This window comes from Mauremys reevesii, linkage group 6 (genome assembly GCF_016161935.1).
Source record: "Mauremys reevesii isolate NIE-2019 linkage group 6, ASM1616193v1, whole genome shotgun sequence".
Taxonomy (NCBI): Eukaryota; Metazoa; Chordata; order Testudines; family Geoemydidae; genus Mauremys; species Mauremys reevesii.
Genome location: NC_052628.1, coordinates 22,965,893 through 22,990,328, shown reverse-complemented (window position 1 = coordinate 22,990,328; position 24,436 = coordinate 22,965,893). Strand labels below are relative to the sequence as shown.

Here is a 24,436-nt window from a genome sequence, read left to right as displayed (position 1 = left end):
CCTGGGAAGCGGTGACCTCCAGCTCCTAGCTCTGCCTACTGCCTCTGCTCTGCCCCAGCCCTTGTTCTGTAGTTCCCATTGGCTGGGAACTGGGACCAATGGGAGCTACGGGGTGGTGCCTGTGGACGGAGGCAGCACGTGTAGCTAGGAGCTGAGGGAGGGGAGTTCCTGTCGCCCTTCCAGGGAGCTTTCCCCAGGTAAACACCGCCCTACCGCACCCCAATCCCCAGCCCTGAGCCCCTCACACCCAAACTTCAGCTGCTGGGGCACAGGCGGTAGGGGGGCTGAGACTGCCTCAGCAGCGGCCAGTGCGACTGGCCCAGGGGCTGCCCGAGCTGCTCAGGCAGCTCCCGGGCCAGCCGCACAGGTTGCTGCAGAAGTCATGGAGGTCATGGAAAGTCATGGAATCCATGACTTCTGTGACCTCCGTGACAAACACAGAGCCTTAATCATAACACTTGTAGTGGCCAGTACAGCCGGGGTAAGCAGCATGGCGGTGGAAAAAAGCTATGAAACAAATTACACATCTGCATAGACCCATAGCCACTGAGCCAGGTATTGAAAATATGCCACTATCCACTGCCCACAATTGATGACAACTTGCCAGAACTTTCCAAAGCCAGAATCTTTATGGTCTGTGATCTGAGTAATAAATTTTGGTACATGAGTCTGGAAGGACTGCCTGGGGTGAAAATAATTGTAGATGATATCCTCATTGTGGGTGAAGGGAGCAATGACACAGAAACTGACTGAGACCCTGACAGACAATTACAAGCTTTTGTACAGCTATGCAAAGACAAGAACATAAAATTCAACCCAGTAAAAATGTGACCCAAACAGCATGAGGACATCTACCCACAATAGAGAGGCTGAAAACAGATGTCAACAAGATCAAGGCAGTCAGATATGCCAGCTCAGGTGGATGTTAAAGGGGTACATTGCACCAGGGGATATTTAGATTAAACATTAGGAAAAACTTCCTAACAGGAAAGGGTAGTTAAGCATGGGAACAAATGAATTAGGGAGGTTGTGAAATCTGTCATTGGAGATTTTTGAGAACAGGTTAGACAAACACCTGTCAGTGATGGTTTAGATCAGGGGTCGGTAACCTCTGGCACGCGGCTCGCCAGGGTAAGTACCCTGGTGGGCTGGACCAGTTTGTTTACCTGCCGCGTCGGCATGTTCAGCTGATCACGGCTCCCACTGGCCGCGGTTCGCCGCTCCAGGCCAATGGAGGCTGTGGGAAGCTGCAGCCAGCGTATCCCTCAGCCCGCGCCACTTCCCACAGCCCCCGCCGCTTCCCACAGCCCCCATTGGCCTGGGATGGCGAACCGCAGCCAGTTGGAGTCGCGATTGGCTGAACCTATGGACGTGGCAGGTAAACAAACTGGCCCAGCCCACCAGGGTGCTTACCTTGGCGAGCCGCGTGCCAGAAGTTGCCGACCCTTGGTCTAGATAATACTTAGTCCTGCCTCAGTGCAGGAGACTGGTGACCTATTGAAGACCCTTCCAGTCCTACATTTATATGACTCTGATTACTTCATTGAAATGATAAATATTCTGTCCCAAGTTCTGGCCACACTTGACTGCACTAGCGAAACCCATATGTCAGCTCATGAGGCAGGATGTTGAGCGGGACTGGGTGACATGCTGAAACAAAGCATAATGGATGCCCTTGTCCTGAAGTACTTCCAGCCCGGCGAGCCACTGACACTCCAGTATGATGTGTCAGAAAGGACTGAGTGTAGCTCTTCTGCAGAACCAGCCATTCATTTATTCCAGACAGTAAGAAACTGAACATGGGTGCACCCAAATAGGAAAAAAGCTTCTGTCTGGGGTATCTGGAATAGAGTGATTTAATCATACACCTATGGCCAACCTGTAATAGTGCAATTAGACCACAACCCCCTAGAGACAATCATGGCAAAGCTCCTTGTTAGTGCTCCAAAGAGATTGGGGCACACATTGATGTGCCTTCAGCACTACCAGATAAAGATCAGATATTGTCTAGGACTATTCATAGTGTTAGCTGACACCCTGAGCAAGGCATGTATACCCAGCATCAGCAAGTTGGGAGAAGGAGACCAGGGCGTAATGCAGCATCTTAATGGATTCAATCCCCAGTTTCCAAGTGAAGCTAATGGAAAGCAAAGAGGCTATGGAAATGGACATCCAACTACAGGCAGTCAAGAGAACAAAACTAGTAAGCTGGCCAGAAGACAAAAGCCAAGTACTGGAAAGAGCCGAATGATATTTTCAAATTAAAGATGAGTTCTGTGTGCAAAATGGAATCATATTTTGAGGACTGGGAGCTATTGTCTGCACCTCATTACATAGGGGTGTCATGCAAAAAATTACAAGGCTCACATGTAGGCACTGACAGCTGTGCTAGACAAGCTCGAGTGTATTTACTGGCTGGGAAGAAATACATACCTCCGCTCATCGGTAGAAGGATGTGACACCTGCCAGTCGAAGGAGACTTGGTTACTACATGAGTGCCCACCTGACCGTGGGAAAAGATGGGAATGGATTTATTTACGTTCAGTGAAAAGCAATCCTGGATTACAGTGGACTACTATTCAAATTCTTGGGAGGTCAATGCCCTGCCTGATACAAGAAGCAGTCAGTGACGGGTAAATTGAAGGCCCACTTTGTGAGAAATGGAATTCCAGATGCTGTTCACTGACAACGAACCCCTATTTGCCTCAGAATTCAAGGAATTAGCACACAAATGGGAGTTTAACCACCACACCTCCTCCCCAGCACACCCACAGAGTAATGGTAAGGTGAAATCAGCTAAGACTATGACACAAGGCTGTTTCTTCTGGTTTAGACTCCTTGTTAGCATTTTTAGCACACAGGAGTACCCATCACAGGTGCCCAAACTGTCCAGCACAGGCACTGATGGGATGAAGGACTAAAACTGTGTGATCAATAAGGGGTGACTTGTCACAACCAGAAAGATGGAGATACTGCTGCGAGGGGATGGCCAACCATCAGAGAAAGCAGGCACTAGCGTATGAAAAGAACCAACCGTCTCTGGAGTCAGGCGCTCCTGTGAGGATCCAGCCATTAGAGAAACACTAGAAGGTGTGAAGTCAAGGAGTCATAAGAGCTGCAGTGGCAAACGAGGTGACTACGCAAGAGGAACAAGTGATCTGAAGGAACAGGAGGCATTTATGAACTAGCGGTCACAACACTCAGAGACTGCCCACAGAGATACAGCAATCATCACAGAACGGGGGGACAAAGAACCATCCAGAGGCCAACCCCACAGGCAGGGAGGAGACTCCCCAGAGAAAGAGTTTACTAGACTTGGAGACAGGTGACAGGGAGACGAGAGGTCAATCCTATTGAGAAGACCAAACTATCTTAAAGGCTATGTAACCTGCCGAGTCTGATATAGATGAGACTTGAAGTCACCTATGTGCTAGCAACACGTGGCCGAAGGGCCCTTTGATTGGGTTTGGGTGTCAATTATTTGCTTTAAAGTTGTGGCAAAGTACTTTCTTCTCCTCAGCAGGCTCAGTCCTTTTTAGCCTTGGAGACAAAGGCTTGGGCAAAGCAAACCCTTCTAGGTAGCACAGGGTCTAGCTATTCCTTCCCTCAGTCAGTCCCGTGTGCTTGTTTTCTCCCCTTCTGGGGACAGAACACAGCCTTCCTTGCTGGATGGGTTCAGAGCCTTGCTGCACCTAACTTGCTGGCAGCTTCCCTGCTTCTCTCACTCTCCTTCCTGCTTCTACGCCAGGGAGCAGGGGTGAGCTGCAGACGGTTCGCAACGGTTCGCGCGAACCGTTTGCTAAAATTAGACGCCAGACAGCGAACCGCTTGCTAAAGTTCTCTGTCCGGCGTCTAATTTTAGCAAACAGTTCGCGCGAACCGTTGCGAATTCTGCCTCCACCTCCTGCCATGAAGCTCCTCCTTGCTTCTCCTCCCCCATGGCTTCCCGCGAATCAGCTGTTCGCGCGGGAAGCCTGGGAGGGCTGAGAAGCAGGCAGGCTTCCCCGGCCCAGGAAGACGACCCTAAGGTAGGAAACGGGGGCGTGTGCCCCGGCCGGTCCCTGGCCGCGGCCCGTCCCCGCCCCCCCGGCCGCGACCCAGCCCGGCCCGCGTCCCCGACTCCCCCCAAACCCCTCCCCGGCCGCCCGGCTCCGGCCGCACCCCCCCCCCGCCCTGCCGTGCCCCCACCTACCGTCCCCGGGTCCCCCCCCCGCGTTCCCGGCCGTGACCCTGCCCGGCCCCCCCCCGGCCCCGGGTCCCCGCCCGACCCTCACTGGCCTCCCTGGCCGCGTCCCCCGCGTTCCCGGCGCGACCCTGCCCGGCCACCCGCCCCGGGTCCCCACCCGACCCTCCTGGCCGCATCCCCGCGGCCCTGCCTGGCCCCCTCCGTTCCCGGGTCCCCGCCCGACCCTCCCTGGCGCGTCCTCCCCCGCATTCCCGGCCCGCGTTCGCGCCCTGCCCGGCCCCGGCCCCGGGTCCCCGCGTTCGGCCACCCGCCCCGGGTCCCCGCCCGACCCTCCTGGCCGCATCCCCGCGGCCCTGCCTGGCCCCCGTCCCGGGTCCCGCCCGACCCTCCTGGCGCGTCCCCCGCGTTCCCGGCCCGCGTTCGCGCCCTGCCCCGGTCCCGGGTCCCCGCCCGACCCTCACCGGCTGCGGCACGGCCCGTCCCCGGCCGCCCGGCTCGGCCGCACCCCCCCCGGCCCTGCCGTGCCCCCACCTACCGGGATGCTCGGCTCTGGACACGGCCCCCCACCTCCAGCCCGGCCTGGCTCCGTGGCTCCAGCCACCCCTGCTGTTTTGCCAGGGGGCCGGGCTCTGGCAGCATGGGTCTGGGCGTGGCGGAGGCCCGGCTGCCCGGCTCCAGCTCTGGCCGCAGCCCTCCCTGGCTCCACCCGGCCAGCCACCTGGCTCCGGCCACTGGGCTCCGGCCGCATCCTCCAGCTCCGGCCGCGCGACTCCTGTCCCGGCCCAGCCACGTCCAGGCCGCGCGGTAAGGGGACAGGGAGGGGGTGGGTTGTGGGGGGGGTGGATAGGGGTCAGGGCAGTCAGAGGGCAGGGAACAGGGGGATTGAATGGGGGCAAGGGTCCCGGGGAGCAGTCAGGAAAGAGCTGGGTTGGATGAGGTGGTGGGGGCACTCAGGGACAGAGAGAAGGGGTAGTTGTATGGGGTAGGGGTTCTGGGGGGCCATTGAGAATGAGAGGAGGGGTTGGGTGGGGCGGCAAGGGGTTAGTCAGGGGACAGGGAAGGGGGGGATGGGTCAGGGGTCTCGGAGTGTGTGTGTCAAGGAACGTGAGGGGTTGGATGGGGCACGACCCCCCCCCCCAGAGAGGGGGGGAAGGAGGGAACCCATTGTTAAAATTTTGGAGGGAGGAGGGAACCCATTGTTAAAAATTTGGCAGCTCATCACTCCCAGGGAGGGTTTAAAAAAGTCCCCAGCAGTTGGAGCCAGCTGAACCTAATTAGTTCCCTGGTCACCCCTTTTCCAGCTGAACCTTATTTCCCCATGGATATCTCTCCTCAGTGGATTGGGAGAGGCCTTTTAACCCCCTGGGACTAATTACTACCCCTTCGTTTGTAGCCGTTTGTCCTGGATTTGCCACAATGTTTATATTAAAATGTTTGCAAAATAGAGATGTATCATGTTCAGTGGAACGGGAGTCTGAGGGCCCATGTTCCCAAGGGGGAATGTTATTGATGGGACACAGGAAAACAGTGAATGTGGGGAGTTAAGTTGGAAGTACAGGGGCAGAGCAGTGCACAGGGTTTAATAAAGTTTCATTTGTTCAGCTTGAACTGCATTTAGCTTCATTCCTGAATGAAAGAGCAGGCCCTGGGGAGAAGTAGTTCAAACAGAGACAAACTGTCCTTTCATTCTCCCTAAGTGCAGGCCTTTCCCAATCTTCAGCCTGGTTCTTCAATGCAGGTGAGTGGGTGCTGATGGGAGCTGTTGCTGAAAATGTTTCTTTCTGATCACTGCCCCAAACTGATGGTTAGAAGAAATTATGGGCCCTGAAAGCATTTGTACTAGCCACTAAGCTGTGTTTCTGCTTTGGCAAGTCATGAAACATTAGACCATAATGTGTGGATGTCTCCTAAATTTTTTTCTCAATCCCTTTGAGTTTCAAATGTTAACTTTGTAAAGCTTCAGGCATGTCAGAAAATTAAAAATATACATATTTGATCCTGTGCTGTTTCAGACAAAGTCTGAGATCTGTTTTAGTGCTCTGCTAACTTCATAGCAATGCCCGTCTGCATGCCCAAGAGGAGCTGCTATTGTTCTTTTGAATGTGAAAACAGAAAATGATTGATAACAGCAGCAGCATGGGGCTCAATTGGCCTTTCATAGTGTGTTGAGAAAGGGAATCACCACCTGAGGAACTAATATAAAATGCTTTAAGTTTTGTAAAACACCTGTGAAGTTCATTTTCAATAACGTTGAAATATAACCAACCCTATTGCTAATAAATTAGGTGACTGAGACTGTAATATGAGGCCGCTGATTCCTGCTGCCCACTGCCTTTAATTCCTATGTGTTAGCAGCCAACATTCTCTTGAATTTCTAGGGTAATAGATTTGTTTGGTACCATTTGACAGCTGGCATTAGAAGATTTTGGCTAGAAAGGTTATCAAAATAGCTCAAAATCAGGTTGAAATTGAAGAGGGTGGAAGGAGGTGAGATGGCAATCAGAATTTTGTGATTTTTAACTGTACCTCAAGAACTGTGAGGGCTACCAGTAGCAAAATCAGTGATGCATCACTGAAAGGGTGGAATTCTTTGATGAAATCCTGGCTCCATTGAAATTAATAGCGGAATTCACATCAGTTTCAATGGTGACAGGATTTTCTCTCTTTTTACAGTGCTGTATATATGGTATTGGTCTCTGTCCCTAGGGACTAATAAGATACCTTACCTCAAGGCAAAAATGCACTTCATTTATCAGTCGGGCCAGGATGCTTTCAGCTTCTCAAGCCTCTGGGACAGTCTACCGTGGGACCTGAAAGTTGCATCTAACCAATGGCTAGACTTTAATTCAGACACATGTCTCGGAGGAGTGATTTCAAGTGCCCCTCTCACATGTTTACAGATCAGCATATTACACAATCTGTCTGCACTGCGCATTTCTATCTTGTAGAATTCAGCCGTCGTCTATGCTTTCCTGCCACAGACTGTTCCGCAGCAGGGGACTCCTGTGAAATCCTTATCCGTTTCTCTCTTCACAGGGAAGCCTGACTTTATATTAGCAAGAAAAATAGCAGCCAGTAGCCACTAATGGGCATAACTGAATACCTCAGGAAATTTAAAAATACTGTAGTTGACAGCGCTGCAAAAGAAAATAGTGTAAGTGATAGATGTTGCCTTATAAAACCTGTTACTTTAAAAATAAGGAAAGACTAATTAGCTGCTGGATGTTTGGAGAGGGAGTACTTGAAAACAAGTGGCCAGCCAACAGGTGTCTATACCTACCACAGATTGTTTTCTGTGATGCCTCACTATCCTGTCCATCCAGCATGTGGTTCAATGTAGACTGACGCTCTGCCAGACACACCATTTTACTTCAATAGCAGAGCTAATTCTAGGGAAGTGCAAGTAGTGTGGTTGTGTGTTGGCTGATACACCAGGGAGTGAATTGGGAACCTCCAGACCCAAAACCATAAGCTGCTACATGTTGAGCTAAAGAGCGAGAAGCCCCTAACTGGTGCTGTAATAGACTCGTATCTTCTGGGGATCAAACACAGATGGGACCCTGTAACATACACTCATCAATGGGTTACATGTGGCACTTCTTGCCTGTGGTGTCTCTTAGGTGGCCAGAGTGCTTGAGTTGAGGGCATGAAGTCTCCCTACTGAACACTCACCAGGCTGTCGTCTTTGACCCACATCCTGACCCGTGTGCTTTTAAGCTTCCCTTTATCTAGGCAGACTTCAGTCACCATCTCTTTCTTTGGCCTCTCTGGTATACTCCCTTGGCACAAATTCTGTCTGGTACCCCTCCTGGAAATGGGCCAGCTGCCCCAGGATCCCAGGATTGGTTCTGACCCCCTGGCTCTCCCAAAGACAACCCAGGAGTTTAAAAACTTCCTTTCTGAGAGCTCCACGTTGTGGACACTCTGGTTTACAATTTAACCCTTCAGGGACCCATGATCATGGAATCATAAAAGTATAGGGCTGAAATAGACCTTGAGAGGCCATCTAGTTCAGCCCACTGTGCTGAGGCAGGACCAAGTAAACCTAGACCATCCCTGGCAAGTATGTGTCCATCCTGTTCTTGAAAACCTCTAGTGACAGGGATTCCACAACCTTTCTTGGAAACCTAGTCCAGAGCTTAACTACCCTAATAGTTAGAAAGTTTTTCCTAACATTTAATCTAAATTTCCCTTGCTGCAGATTAAGCCCATTACTTCCCATCCTGCCGTGAAGAAACAAGGACGGTAATCAGTTGTTCTCCTCTTTATAACAGCTCTTCACATATCTGAAAACTATAACCAGGTTCCCCCTGAGTCTTCTTTTCTCATGCTCAGTATTTTTACCCTTTCTTCATAGGTCAGGTTTTCTAAACTTTTGATAACTTTTGTTGCTCTCCTCTGGACTCTCCACTTTGTCCACATCTTTCCTAAAGTGTGGCACCCAAAATTGGACAAAGTACACCAGCTGAGACTTCATCAGTGCCAGGTAGAGGTAGGGTGACCAGATGGCCTGATTTTATAGGGACAGTCCTGATTTTTGGGACTTTTTCTTACATAGGATCCTATTTACCCCCCCCCCCCCGGGCCCAATTTTTCACATTTGCTGTCTGGTCACCCTAGGTAGAGGGGGATAGTTACTTTTAATATACTCTAGAATGATATCTTTTTTTTGCAACTGCATCATATTGTTGGCTTGTATTCAATTTGTGATCCATATAATCCCCAGATCCTTTTCAGCAGTACTGATGCCTAGCCACTTATTTCCCATTTTGTAGTTGTGCATTTGATTTTTTCCTTCCCAAGTGTAGTACTTGTCTTTAATGAATTTCATCTTGTTGATTTCAGATGAGTACTCCAATTTGTCAAGGTCATTTTGAATTTTACTCTTGTCCTAGCAAGTGCTAGCAACCTTCCCTGCTTGGTGTCATCTGCAAATTTAAAGGCATACTCTTCACTCCATTATCCAAGTCATTAATGAAAATATTGAATAGTTCCAGACACAGGACAGACCCCTGCTGGACCTGACTGGATAGGTTCCACCAGTTTGATAGTAAACCACTGGAAGCTATTGTTTGAGTACAGTCTTTCAGACAGTTTTGCATCCACCTTATAGTAATTTTATTTACACCACATTCCCCAGTTATCTTATCAGAATATCTTGTGGGACTGTGTCAAAAGCCTTACTAAAATGTGACATCTACAGGTCCCCCCATCCACTAGGCCAGTAACCCTGTCAAAGAAAGAAGTTAGGTTGGTTTGGAAAGATTTGTTCTTGACAAATCCATGCTGGCTGTTTTGTAATTCCATTATCCTCTAGCTGCTCACAAACTGATTGTTTAATAATTTGTTCCAGTATCTTTCTAGATATCGAAGTTAGGGTGAGTGGTCTGTCATTTCCCAGGTCTTCTTTGTTCCCTTTTTTTAAAGATAGGTGTTGTGTTTGCCCTTCTCCAGTCTTCTGGACCTCACTTGTACTCCCTGAGTTCTCAAAGATAGCTTTTAATGATTCTGAGATTGCTTCAGCTACTTCCTTAAGATACATAGGGTTAATTTCATTAGAGCCTGCTTACTTGAATACATCTAACATATCTAGGGTTGCCAGGTGTCTGGTTTTTGACCGGAATGCCCGGTCGAAAAGGGACCCTGGCAGCTCCAATCAGCACTGCCAACTGGGCTGTTAAAAGTCCGGTCGGTGGTGCTACGGGGAAAGTTAGGTTACTCCTTACTTGTCCTGGAAGCGGCCAGCAGGTCCAGCTCCTAGGCGGGGCAGGAGGGGAGGAGAAGGTTCCATGCACTGCCCCCCTCCCGAGCACTGGCTTTGCACTCCCATTGGCCAGGAACCACGGCCAATGGGAGCTGGGGGGCGGTGCCTGTGGGCGAGAGCAACACACGACACCTCCTGGCCCCCCGCCTAGGAACTGGACCTGCTGGCCGCTTTTGGGGCACAGCATAGGGCCAGGAGAAGCAGGGAGCCTGCCTTAGCCCCACTGCGCCGCTGACTGGGAGCCACCTGAGGTAAGTCTGCACCCCAACCCTGAGCCCCAAGTGTCTGACCCAGCCCTGAGCCCCCCCAAACCTGGAGTTCCCTCCTCCACCCCAAACCCCTCATCCCTAGCCCCAGAGCCCGCACCCCCAGCCCAGAGCTTGTACCCCCTCCTGAACCCCTACCACTGCCTCAACCTGCAGCCCCCTCCTGCATTCCAAATCCCTTGGCTCCTCCCCCTAGCCTGGAGCCCCCTCCTGCACCCCAAACCCATCATCTACGGACCTACTGCAGAGCCTGTACCCCAGCCCAGAGCCCATACCCCCTCCTGCACCTGAACCCCCTGCCTCAACCTGCAGCCTCCTCCCTCACTCCAAATCCCTCAGCCCCACCCTCCCAGCCTGGAGCCCCCTACTGCACCCCTCATCCCTAGCCCCACCCCACAGCCTGCACCCTCAGCCAGAGACCTATCCCCCTCCCGCACCCCAAATCTTGCCCCAGCCTGGAGGTCCCTTCTGCTCCCTGAACCCCTCATTTCTGGCCCCATCCTGGAGCCTGTACCCCTAGTTAGAGTCCTTACCCCCTCCTGCACCCCAATCCCGTGCCCCAGCCCAGTGAAAGTGAGTGAGGGTGGGGGAGAGTGAGCCACCGAGGGAGGGGGAATGTAGTGAGCTGGGGGTGGAGGGCAGGGCCTCAGAGAAGGGACGGGGCTATGGTGTTTGCTTTTGTGTGATTAGAAAGTTGGCAACCCTAAACTTATTTGAATATTCTTTAGCCTGTTCTTTCCATATTTTGACTTATGTTCCTTTCACCTTGTTAATATTAATTGTGTTAAGTATTTGGTTACAATTAACTTTTGTTAATTAAAGGAGCCTGCCTTAGCCCCACTGCGCCGCTGACTGGGAGCCACCTGAGGTAAGTCTGCACCCCAACCCTGAGCCCCAAGTGTCTGACCAAGCCCTGAGCCCCCCCCCAAACCTGGAGTCCCCTCCTCCACCCCAAACCCCTCATCCCTAGCCCCAGAGCCTGCACCCCCAGCAAAACACCTCAGCCTTCTTGATGGTAGTTAAAGCAAGAACACAGATTTTGTAAAAAAAATTCTGAACCAATCGCACTTTAGTCATAGGCAGCACAAGAGATGTACAGATTTGTGGGAAAACAACACGGACTGCAAGCAAATACTTGCCTCAGTTTTCTCAGCACTCCCAGAGCCCTTTGGGATTTGGTCAGTGTCTGTTCAGGGAGTCCAGGATTCTGCTGAAGCCCCTCTCCTTCTTTCCTCCTGTTCACCTCAGCCTTCTGGTTTCTTTTCTCCCTCTCTAAAATGACAGCTGAGAGCACCTTCCTGTCAAAGACTTCCAGTCCCCATTGTCAGGTGAGCTACCTGGTCAAAATCCCCATCAGGTGATCAGTTCTGTAGTTACCAGCCTACCTGGGTAGACTAGCTCTTCTGGGTGGTAGCCAGCTCACTGACCTAGGGTTCCAATCATTTGCATAGAAGCCCATCAAGGTTAGATGACCCTCCATTGTGATCCCTGTGTCAATACCACTTGGAATTCCAGTCCAAGATAGAGGGGAAAAGGAAAGCACATTCCTACCTAACAATCAAAATGAAGTTTGATATAGATACCTACGGAGAGTTCATAATGGGAAACAGAATTCATGAATTGTACATAGACAGATGCCCTAAACCATCACCTCTGCAATAAAGCAGGCTTTTCTCCTTTTAAATAGTAGGGAAATGGAAAGAATGTGAATAATGGGATCCTTTGTGGAGTGGGGGAAGAGGGAGGCGGAGCAACCTTGTTGGAAGGGGGCCATGGGGGAGAAGATGTATGGCAGGTGCCTCCCGGTGGGGTTAGCTGAGAAGGGGCATTTTAGAAAACTGGTGGTCCTAGTTGATTCTTGTACTTCCTCTAAAAATATGTAAATGAGCATTGCTGACTTGTACCAGCTCCCTGAGTGGTGGTGGATTGAGAATAATTTCAGTGTGCCCTGGGGGGTTGTTATTAATATGCTTCCCTGCTGGAGCTAGTTCTGCCCCATTAGCTGAGCGTATGATCAGCTTTCTCCACCATACATATAGGCTCTCTTTCAGGGCAGTTTGCCTCTGGGAGATGCTCTGAGGGGGATACATCCTTAGAGTATGATGCAGTCAAAGAGAATTGTCTTTATAGCATTAATGAGCACTTAATGGCTAAAATCATACAGCACATGAGACATAGATAAAAATGGAATGTGCAGGAAAATTCCTCACTGGAAGCTACCCAGTAGATTTGATCATGCTAATGTAAAATGGAAAAAAAGGATTAAGAAAACTAGCAAGAAGCAATGTGTAGAAATTAGTGTAGCTGGATTGCTGGCTCAGGTTCTGTCCTGCCAGAGCTGACCCACAGTGGAGGCCTCAGATGGAACATCCTAAGAACCCACCATTGACACAAAAAGCATAGTCTGGCACCCTTTGGTACTCCGTATAGAGGCCACGTATTGGAAAGGGCTTGGAGACTGAAGCACCTTCTCTCCCATAGATGTGGTCCTTCCAGGATGGGATTGAAGTACCTTGCAACTTCTTCCATACTGCTCAACCAATGTCACTATCCATGTTGCACCTATTCTGTGGATACAAAAGAACCAAGTGTACAAATAAATAAACAAAAAACCCAACAACAGCAACAACACCCTCACCCCCCACATCAGACATCCACTCCAAACCCCTCCTTCATTTCCAAGACTGTCAATCTTGTACCTTCTATTTAATTAGCTCTAGATTTACTAAGCAAAAGCAAGAAGGCATGCTAGCTAAGGTATTTCTCCCTAAAGAAAATAGGGCAGAGCAATATAAGAACAGTGTTGTGACACTTTTTTGCTCCTAGGTGCCAGTTATCCAGAGACTATGAGCTAAATTCATTCTCGTGTCGCTGTTTTTAAGTTAGTGAAATTAAAGTACACATACGTTTAGTTCAGTGTCACATTTCCGGCCTGGATCTGCTCATTTTAATTCCATGGCCTGCTGAAATAAAGCAAACCAAGTCACTTCCATTGATGGGCTGGCTTTCAGGCTGAACAGAAATGTGATATACATTATGTTTTGATCACACCGAGCCTTCGCTGTTGTGAATTTGCAATTCAAAAAGGAGAAATTCAAGTATCAAACACTCAATTACAAATGTTAAGGCTGATAATTCTGTGCTGTTGGCCAGTTTGAAGCCTAGAAATATAGTTTGGTGCATGTAACTTTTCCTGGCCATAAGGCAGGCAGTGCTTTATTTCTGTTTTTGTTGTACATTATTTGCTATAGAATCCAAATATTATGAAAGGAAAATGTAAACAAACAACCCAAAATGCAGATTAGGAAATGGCATGGAACCGACACTCTGTAGTTTAAGAATCCACCTTTCTTTTCCTACTCATTATTCAGTTAATTAAGTCCAAAACACTAAGGGTTTGTTCACACTTAAAACCCTATGGCAGCAAAGCTGCACCGCTGCAGCACTTCAGTGCAGACACTTCCTATGCCGACGGAAGTGATTCTCCCATTGGCATAGGTCATCTGCCTCCATGAGAGGTAGTAGCTAGGTCAACAGAAGAATTCTTTTGTCAACCTAGTGTGGTCTACATGGGGACTTGGGTTGGTTTAACTAGGCTGCTCAGGGGTGTGGATTTTTTCAAATCCCTGACCAACATAGTTAAACTGACCTAATATTCTAGTGTAGACCAGGCCTAAAGGAGCTCTGAGGGGAGATTTTCAAAGGCAGAAAGCAAGTAGCTGTGCCGCTGTAGTGCTTCAGTGTAGACATTACCTACACCAACGGTAGTGGCTCTCCCGTGGGCGTCAGTGAGCCACCTCCCTGAAAGGCGGCAGGTAGGTTGAGGGAAGAATTCTTCCATCAGCCTGCGGCTGTCTACACCAGGGATTAAGTCAGTATAGTTATGTCGCTCAGGGGTGTGGATTTTTCATACTCCTGAGAGGTGTGATATGCTGATGTAAGTTCCCGGTGTAGCAGCCTTTTGGCGTCCAATTGCCAATGAGTTTCAGATCTCTTCCATGCTCTGCCCAACTCACCTGTTGTCTCCTTTTGATACACATCTATGGAATTTCCACTAATCCGAATTGCACTGGAGGAGAAGGGACTCCCACACAGACTGCTCCGAATCTGTTCCACACTACTCCAGATCTGTTGCACACTACTGATGACCCAGAGGAAATCATTCCAAGCTAAAGTCTACTCAGCTTCAGCTAAGTAACTCCATTTACTTTAGTGGAATCTCATGGTCACATTATCTCTTTTTTTGGAGAATGGACATCCTTAGCTAAAGTCCTCAGTTTAACATTGTATCAAAGAAATTTGAAATAAATATATTCCTCATCATTAGCAATATAAATGGAGTAGTATGAAGCTTTGTCATTTTAATACAATTATATTAGCCTAAGGGTTTTTTAAATTTAATTTTGTTTTAGATAATTTGAGATGTTTGATCTCTTTCCTACAAATACTAGAAACCCTCAGGTTAAATACACAGTGATATCCTAGGAGATTTGATAAGCTTTGGAGAAGAATATACTCTTTTATCATTATTGACTTTAATTTATTTTATTCAGCTGATTGACATAAGAAGTAAGCAGTGATATTATTTACCATCTTTTTCAGTTTGGTTGTCTCTTTGCACTTCAGGAAAGCGATTCTTATTTTACCCTTATTTATGAGGTTTTCATTTTCCTCATAACCTAAATCCAAATTTATATAGCACCTGGTTAGAGCTGGTTAAAATGTTGCTGACAAAAAGTTTTCTGTCAGAGTTTCATTGAAAATGAATTTTTGTGGCCTTTTTTTTTTTCAGTTATTGAAACTTTCATTTTAAAAATTTCATACCTCACTCCCCCCAAAAATTAGTTTTTGTTTAAAAGCTGTTTTTTCCATCCACTTTCCAATACACTGTGTTCCAACTGGCAAAATTTAGACAACAATCAGAAAGTGGGAAAACCCCCACTTTTCACACCTTTTACAATTACCACAAACAAGTAAAAGGTAAAGAAACTGGCGTTTTCCCATTCTGCCACACTTTTTTTTTAAACTCTTTTTTCCTCCTTTTCCAAGAGGAAAAAAAGGGAGGGGGGGCTAAAAGGGCAGTTAGGGGACCCAAAAGTTTTTTTTGTTTTTTTTTAAAGAAATATTTATTTAAAAACACAACAAAATGTCATTTGAAGTCAACACAAAAAACATTTTCATTTTGAAATGTATCTTCAAAATGAAATGACAATTTTTGTCACTTCATTTAGAAAATTTCCATAGGGAATAATTTTTTTTTGGCTAAAGTTTCAAAAGAGATTTTTCTTGCAGAAAATTCTCTGTGTGTGTCTGTTTGGGGAGGGAAGGGAGAAATCCATTTTCCCACCATCTCTATTTATGGTGTCCTCCTATCTCCACCTCTTCTCTCCCCGCCCCCGAAAAAAAAACACCCAAATCCAAAATGCCTTAAGTATGATTTCAGTCTCTTCCAGAAGGGCACCCCTTTGTAGCTTCTCTTATCTATGCAAAGCAGGGCTTTTCTGTTGTTTCTTGGGATCTCATCTAATTTACAGGCAAATAAGTCTCTGTGGAAGTTGGCCTGAACAAATGCAAGCATTAGTGGATTTTGGCTTAGGTAAGTGAAAGCAGAAGCAGAGCTATTGTCATGTTCTCATCCACTGCTATTTGTACAGCATGTTATCAAGATTTCCTCTCTGTCTTGGTGGCATTTCACCTCTTGGATTTCAGTTTTTAAAAAACAAAAATAGAAAAATTCCAATGGACTCCACACCAAACAATAAGAGAGCGAAAATAACAGCCACAGTTATCTAATGTTATGTTCTTGGTTTTGTAGACAGGAAATAGGATCAAATTCTTGTGCTTGTGTCAGTTACATTTTGGCCCCATTTCTGCAAACTGCTTTGCACTCTTGGATCCCTGCCCCTTTTCAGTGCTCGTCTGTGCCAATGCAGGGGTTCATGTGCATTGATGGTTCATGCCTTCAGAATCAGGCAGAAAAGTCTGGAAAGGGGGATCATACCCAAATTAACTAAAGTAAGAGCTTGATTCCAGACAGAAGGGTGGGTAAATCATTGCTGTATGGATAGAACAGGAAAGTGTACACCAAGGAGCAGCAAAGAGTCCTGTGGCACCTTATAGACTAACAGACATTTTAAAGCATGAGTTCCAGATCAGTGGCACCACTATGGGCACCCGCATGGCCCCAAAATATGCCAACTTTTTTATGGCTGACCTGGAACAACGCTTCCTCAGCTCTCGTCCACTCACGCCCCTTCTCTGCCTACACTACATTGATGACATCTTCATCATCTGGACCCATGGGAAGGAGACTCTGGAAAAATTCCACCACGATTTCAACAGCTTCCACCCCACCATCAACCTCAGCCTGGACCAATCTACACGGGAGGTCCACTTCCTAGACACCACGGTGCAAATAAGCGATGGTCACATTAACACCACCCTATACTGAAAACCTACCGACCGCTATGCCTACCTTCATGCCTCCAGCTTCCATCCCGGGCACACCACACGATCCATTGTCTACAGCCAAGCACTGAGGTACAACCGCATCTGCTCTAACCTCTCAGACAGAGACCAACACCTACAAAATCTCCACCAAGCATTCTCAAAACTACAATACCCGCACGAGGAAATAAGGAAACAGATCAACAGAGCCAGACGTGTACCCAGAAGCCTCCTACTGCAAGACAAACCCAAGAAAGAAACCAACAGGACTCCACTGGCCATCACATACAGTCCCCAGCTAAAACCCCTCCAGCGCATCATCAGGGATCTACAACCCGTCCCGGACAATGATCCCACACTTTCACAGGCCTTGGGTGGCAGACCAGTCCTCGCCCACAGACAACCTGCCAACCTGAAGCATATTCTCACCAGTAACTGCACACTGCACCATAGTAACTCTAACTCAGGAACCAATCCATGCAACAAACCTTGATGCCAACTCTGCCCACATATCTACACCAGCGACACCATCACAGGACCTAACCAGATCAGCCACACCATCACCGGTTCATTTACCTGCACGTCCACCAATGTAATATACGCCATCATATGCCAGCAATGCCCCTCTGCTGTGTACATCGGCCAAACTGGACAGTCTCTACGGAAAAGGATAAATGGACACAAATCAGATATTAGGAATGGCAATATACAAAAACCTGTAGGAGAACACTTCAACCTCCCTGGCCACACCATAGCAGATCTTAAGGTGGCCATCCTGCAGCAAAAAAACTTCAGGACCAGACTTCAAAGAGAAACTGCTGAGCTTCAGTTCATCCGCAAATTTGACACCATCAGCTCAGGATTAAACAAAGACTGTGAATGGCTAGCCAACTACAAAACCAGTTTCTCCTCCCTTGGTTTTCACACTTCAGCTTCTAGAAGAGGGCCTCATCCTCCCTGATTGAACTAACCTCGTTATCTCTAGCCTGCTTCTTGCTTGCGTATATATACTTGCCCCTGGAGACAAAGTGGGTATTCACCCACAAAAGCTCATGCTTCAAAACGTCTGTTAGTCTATAAGGTGCCACAGGACTCTTTGCTGCTTTTACAGATCCAGACTAACACGGCTACCCCTCTGATACTATACACCAAGAATATACACAGCTTTTGACTGATTTTTCTGTGTTGCATACAGAAAAATAGAATTCATGATTGTTTGGGCAGTACTTTCTCCAGTTTTTTACTCCCTAAAATAACTTATTAAAGCTAAAAATGTCTGTGATTTCTGGGTGTCTTACAGTAATTATAAGTTCAAATAATGGTCGCTTCATCTATTCTGACTCTAAAGCGGGGTCAGCAACCTATGGTGGGTGTACCAAAGGCGGCACGCGAGCTGATTTTCAGTGGCACTCTGTTGCCGGCCTGGGGGGGGGTTCTGTCTACTGGCTCCCTGCCAGCCGGGGTCCCGGCCTCTGGCCCCGCTTAGCCCACTGCCGACCTGGATGGACGGAACCCCAGGCTGGCAGCGGGCTGAGTGGGGCCGGTGGCCAGGACCCCGGCTGGCAGAGACTGGCAGATGGGACCCCAGACTGGCAGTGGGCTGAGCCGCTTAGCCCGCTGCCGGTCTGGGGTTCTGTCTGCTGGTCCCCTGCCAGACGGGGTCCCGGCCACTGGCCCCACTCAGCTCACTGTTGGCCTGGGATACCAGCTGCCGGCCCCCTGCCAGCCGGGGTCCCGGCCGCTGGCCCCTCTCAGCCCACTGCTGGCTTGGAATACCAGCCGCCAGCCCCGCTCACCCCGCTGCTGGTCTGGGGTTCTGGCCGCCGGCTCCCTGCCAGCAGGAGTCCCGGCTGTCGGCCCCGCTCAGCCTGTTGCCGGCCTGGGATACCAGCCGCCAGCCTGGGGCTCTGCTCCTGCCCTCAGCCCGGTGCTCTGTAGCCGTCCCCAGCTGTGGCCTACTGGCCCCAGCTTGGGGCAGTGAGGGGTGCAGACAGGGACAAGTGGGGGTGCAGCTCAGCACCCCACCTTAAAAATTGTTCCAGCGCCACTGGGATATTTTTAAGTCCTGATTTGCTGCTTATATCAGGCCACGTGGAACAGCGCACTGCATTTGACATTGTGCGTGCCCTCTGTCGCCATATTTTTCCCCACTGTGAGTTGAGGGGTACATTTGACAAAATGTCAGCTCCTAAGAAAGCAAAGTTAGGTGTCCATTTATTTCAGCCTTCTTGGACAGATACATTTGGATGTATTCAAAAGAAGGACTGTGCTGTCTGTGCTTTCCGTTGTGAAAGTGTTGTTTGTCGCACATCAAGTGTTCCACATTTTGAAACGAAGAACGAGAAAACCTTTCTTGACAAAGCAGACAAGACTGAATCAATCAAAAAGGCAGTAGCAGGATATGAGAAGCAAAGCAGTGTTTTTAAATGCTTAAGTGTAAGTAAAAATCAAGCTACAGAAGGAAGTTACAAGATTGCACAGTGCATTGCAACAAACGGAAAGCCGTTTACAGATGGGGAGTATATAAAAGAAGTTTTTCTCAGCAGTTCGGAGGTTTTGTTCAGTGATTTGCCAAATAAAGATACGATCATATCTAAAATAAAAAAAACTGCCTGTCTCTGCCAGAACAGTTGAGAGATGCATAAGTGAAATGGCAGAAAACGTTAACAAAAAGCAGACGACAGCATTAAAAGACACAGCAGTGTTTAGCGTTGCAGTTGATGAGAGCATGGATATAAACAACGTTCCACGTTTGGCAGTTGTTGCAAGATATTGTGCTTCCGATGAAATCCAGGAGGAACTTTGTTGCCTAAAACTGCTGCATGGCACAACAAAGGGGGGAAGAAATAGTGGAAAGTTTCGTAAACCATTTTGAAGAACGAGGAGTTGACATCAGAAAAATATTTTGTATGACAACAGATGGTACTCCTGCCCTGGTCAGAAAATGGAAGGGATTTGTAAAGTTACTTGAAGATCAAATTGGCCGCCTGACAGTCAAATTCCATTGTATCATCCATCAAGAAAACCTGTGTGCTAAAATTTCTAATTCAGAGCTTAATAATGTGATGAATACAGTGGTGCGAATTGTGAATTTCCTTGTTGCTTGATCGGCTTTGACTCACAGATAGTTTCAAGCACTGCTAGAAGAGATGGACAGTGCTTATAACAACATTCCACTTCACAGCAACATTCGGTGGCTAAGTTGTGGCAAGGTTTTGGTGTGCTTCGTAAACTCTTTTGATGCAATCAAGGCCTTTTTGTCAGAAAAAGGACAAAACTACCCCGAACTGAATGATGACAAATGGCTGTGTAAGCTCATGTTTCTAACTGACATTACCACTCACCTAAACGAACTCAACCTCTGTCTCCAGGGTGCAGTGCAAACGGTTCTGGATCTTTATGAAGCCTGGAAGGCATTTGTTGTAAAACTAGCAGTTTTTTCTCGGGATATTCGAACTTTGACTTTCTGCTACTTCCAACACATAAAAGAGCTATCGACATGTTGCACTGTCAGTGTCAGTGAGATTGGAATGTACATGCAAGAACTAGAATCAGAATTTTCTGACAGATTTCAAGATTTCCAGCGATTTGGCCCTATGCTTTCTTTTCTAATTAAACCCAAAAACTTCAACGAACGCGACTTGGATTTAGGGTGACCAGAGAGCAAATGTGAAAAATCGGGACGGGGTGAGGGGCAATAGGAGCCTATATAAGAAAAAGACCCCAAAATTGGGACTGTCCCTATAAAATCGGGACATCTGGTCACCCTACATGGATTTATCTGTATTTCAGTGGATGGATGTTGAAGATTTTGAAATGCAGCTCATTCAGTTAAAAAGCTCAGAATTGTGGGCATCAAAGTTTATGGATCTGCCGAGCGCACTTGAAGCTACCAAGAGAGATCGTGGGGCCTCTATTCTGACCAGCTGGATGTCCCTGCCAGTGAAATTTAACTGTTTGAAGAAAATTACATTTGCAATGCTTTCAGCATTTGGATCCACATACCTGTGTGAACAGGTATTTTTCAGACATGAAATCTGTCCTCTGTCCCTCTTGGAGCCGGCTAACAACTGGTCACTCAGAAGCCTGTGTGCAGCTTAAAGTATTCAAATACGTGCCAGACATTGAAAAACTCAGCAAGGGCAAGGATCACACTAAACTGATAAGATCTGCATTTTAATTTAATTTTAAATGAAGCTTCTTAAACATTTTGAAAACCTTATTTACTTTACATACAACAATAGTTTAGTTATATAATATAGACTTAGAGAGAGGCCTTCTAAAAATGTTAAAATGTATTACTGGCACGCAAAACCTTAAATTAGAGTGAATAAATGAAGACTTGGCACACCACTTCTGAAAGGTTGCCGACCCCTGCTCTAAAACCTTCCACACCTTAGCTTAATTTAACAAAATGGTTAAAATACTACACATGCGTTCATGTCTGCAGGGAGCTAGCAAAAGTTCATCCAGTACATTTGTTCTTGGACTCTGTGGTAAATACTTACTTCCAGGAACTGGGAGATCACAGAATTCGTGGAATCTCCCTGTGCATATAGAAGTATAGAAACATGGCCCCTAATGGCATGCTATTTGTAACTGAAAGCAAAGCAGGTCAGCTCTGGCTTGCTTCATCTGTTACACACTATGCCAAAGTATCCATGCTGCAAAGCTGATTACCAAACCAATAAGCAATATTATTATAGTAGAAATGCACAGCATCACCCCTAACAACATTAATTCTAAAACTCTCACTTTGAAAGGAACTAGTTCCTCTCTGTGCACATGCTTAAAACTTCATATTCATTAGTAGAGACAGTAAGAAAATGTCAAAATTTTGACAAGAAATGAGAAAAAATTCTGCAGAATTTTTCAATTTTTCAACCAGGTTTCTGCACTTCAACTTTTTTCTTTTATATACTTTTGGGATTTTTTTTCTGCTCTTTTTTTCTCCCTCCAAACTAAGTATTCTATCATTTTTACATGCTGTGACAGTGCGATTCTGGCGGGACCCAACTGAGAGTGCCAAATCAGGACCAATTGCTTAAACAGGGCAGTTACAGCCCTAGGCTGGGGTTTTTCCACCTCTAAGGCAAACCAAACCAGCCAGACAAAAGGACTTTGGTCTCACCCCACTGGCTAACCACAAGTCACACAAGCAATTTCCTTAGACACTCCAGTCTCCCAGTATCACCACCAATGCCCTCGTCCTGGGGATGAATGGTTATGAACACCAACACCCCAATAAAGAAAAAGGTTCTCTCAATCCCAAAGGACCAAGCCCCAGACCCAGGTCAATATACACATCAGATCTTACCCACAAATCACGCTGTTGCCAATCCTTTAGAATCTAAAATCTAAAGGTTTATTTACAAAGGGAAAAAGGTAGAGATGAGAGGTAGAATTGGTTAAATGGAATCAATTACATACAGTAATGGCAAAGTTCTTAGTTCAGGCTTGCAGCAGTGCTGGAGCAAACTGCAGGTTCAGATTAAGTCTCTGGAACATCCCCCGCTGGGATGGGTCCTCAGTCCCTGGTGTAGAGCTTCAGTTTGCAGCAAAGTCCCTCCAGAGGTCAGAAGCAGGATTGAAGACAAGATGGAGATGAGGCATTAGGCTTATATAGACTTTTCCAGGTGTAAGAATCCCTTTGTCTTCACTGTGGAATTTTACAGCAAAAATATGGAGTCTGGAGTCACATGGGCCAGTCCCTGCATACTTTGCTGAGTCACAAGGCGTGTCTGCCTTCTCTCCATGGGTCCATTGTGTCCTTAATGGTCCTTAATGGGCCATCAAATAGGCTAGGCAGAGCTAACACCAGCTTGTCTGGGAGGCTTCCCCCAGAAGCACAGCACAAACTTGAAATACTGACAGCATGGAGCCAACATTCATAACTTCAACTAACAATGATACAGACATACAGACAGCATAATTATAACCAGCAACCCATAACCTGGTCTTAGACACCTTATATGACCCCCTTTACTTAGGATTTGGTGCCACTACAGGACCTTGGTTCCAACCCATGTTCTATATGGTCCCCATTTATATCAATAACGTCACACCCCCAACGCAAAATTGATGCAGGAAGGGATGACAAAACATCGCTGACTGCATCCCAAGAGCCCCCTTTCCTTGGGTCTGTCTCACTACAGCTAGTGTTGGGCTAGAGGCCGCACCAGGGTATAACCGAAATGGTTTATCAAAGTCATGTTCAATAACATGAATGGATCTCTTTACAAACTCAAGGTATAACTTGGTTAGCTTTTGCAGCATGGTTCCTGTATGTTTCATGTGATCTTGCCAAGAGCTAAAGAAAATAGCTACTTTATCCATACCAGTTCTGGCCAATATTTTGAACCCAAATAACATTAAACCAATGTAGATATAGAGGTTGTTCATATTACAGGAATCTTGGCATTTAGCCATGAAAGCAATATGGTAGTGTGCCTCAGTTTCCCCTTTCATACAGCACATCAGGTCTGGAATGTATTTTCCCCTGTGAAAAGTTCCAACACTGTTTACATGCATTAACTGTGAAACATCAGTATAGCAAGGCCCTTTAACATAAAGTGTGTTTTCATGTATTCCTTTCAACATGTTTAAGGGATTTTCCAAAAGATTAGGCACATTGTACATTGTTACAGTTCTTGGCCATAGCAACACATTAGTTACAAAAATTAGCATTAGCAATAACAACAAATTCATTGCAAGTGTCCATTTACAATCATGTTTGTCATGCCACACCCTTGGCTCAATACCATTGGAATTTGGGCATTTTAGGGTTAACCTGTGGGTTCCCTTTGCAAAATTCAGTCTTCTCTTTCCTTCTTGTTCTTCGGGCTAAACCCTGATTTCTCTTGCTTAACAGAGATCACCGGCTGATGGGGTGGGCCCTCTGTGCTAACAGCTATTAGCAAGTCTTTCTTCTCCCTGCCAGCCAAGTAATTCGCATCAACACAGACACTCGCTTTTAACTTCTTAGCTGCTATGGATTCCACGGCTGGACTTTGTCTTACAGAGATACCACACAAATCCAAAGAGTCTGAGGGTGAGAGCTGGCTTGCTCTCCCTGCCTCCTCAAGCATTTAGCCATACAACTGTTCTGCCCTGAAACACCAGTAACTGAATCTGTCCTCAGATCCTGAAGCACCGACTGCTCACTTACAGATTCAGCATGGAGACATTCCTGTCCCAACAGCATTGTCTCCCCACCAACAAGCTGGCCACACACAGCCAGGTGGTTATAGGGCTGCTCAACTTCCTTAACAGCTTCTACTCCACCTGAGACCTTTTCAAAGCTGCCCACACTGGATCTCTCAAAAGGAAAGTCAGTGGATCCATTCACAACAGAAAATTTCTGGCTGTTAGGAACTGAAACTTTCTTGATTAAATCACTTTACACCCTTCAGTTGCAGTAAACTGCTTGCACAGGCTACCATGAGGATTCCTTTCCTAGGAGCTTCTCTAAGCAGCAATTCACCCCTCTCAGAAATTCTGCCCTTCCCCTCTTCACCTAGGGCTTGCTCTAAAGGAACACTTCCCTGAGCAACCACAGATGCTACAGACTTTCTAGATAACAGGTCAGAAGTAGTCTCCTTCCCTTGGCCATGAACAAGTTCAGGAATCTTTTCCTTCTTGCTACAAGTTGTCAAACTGTCAGTCGGTAACACAATTAAATCACCTTTATGCTCTCCTTGTGCCCTGGCTGGGGTATCACCCTGATCAGACAGAGTTGCTGCACCCTTTTCCAACCACACATTAGCAACTGGC

The 24,436-nt window shown here is 47.3% G+C and overlaps 1 protein-coding gene across 9 annotated transcripts in view; it reads left to right on the top strand.

Moving 5' to 3' along the window:
- Positions 1–24,436, top strand: part of ADAMTS12 (ADAM metallopeptidase with thrombospondin type 1 motif 12) — a 268,928-nt gene that overhangs the window by 30,402 nt on the left and 214,090 nt on the right. Inside the window, exon 1 of one of the 9 annotated variants that reach the window (XM_039545728.1) lies at positions 5,563–5,924. The exons of 7 other annotated variants lie outside the window; for them this stretch is intronic. In XM_039545728.1, coding sequence (XP_039401662.1) covers positions 5,919–5,924 — 6 coding nt within the window. In that variant the 5' untranslated portion in view covers positions 5,563–5,918. Of the gene's footprint in view, positions 1–5,562; positions 5,925–15,703; positions 15,813–24,436 lie in introns of those variants that run through there. One more of the 9 variants, XM_039545731.1, reaches the window with a different exon arrangement.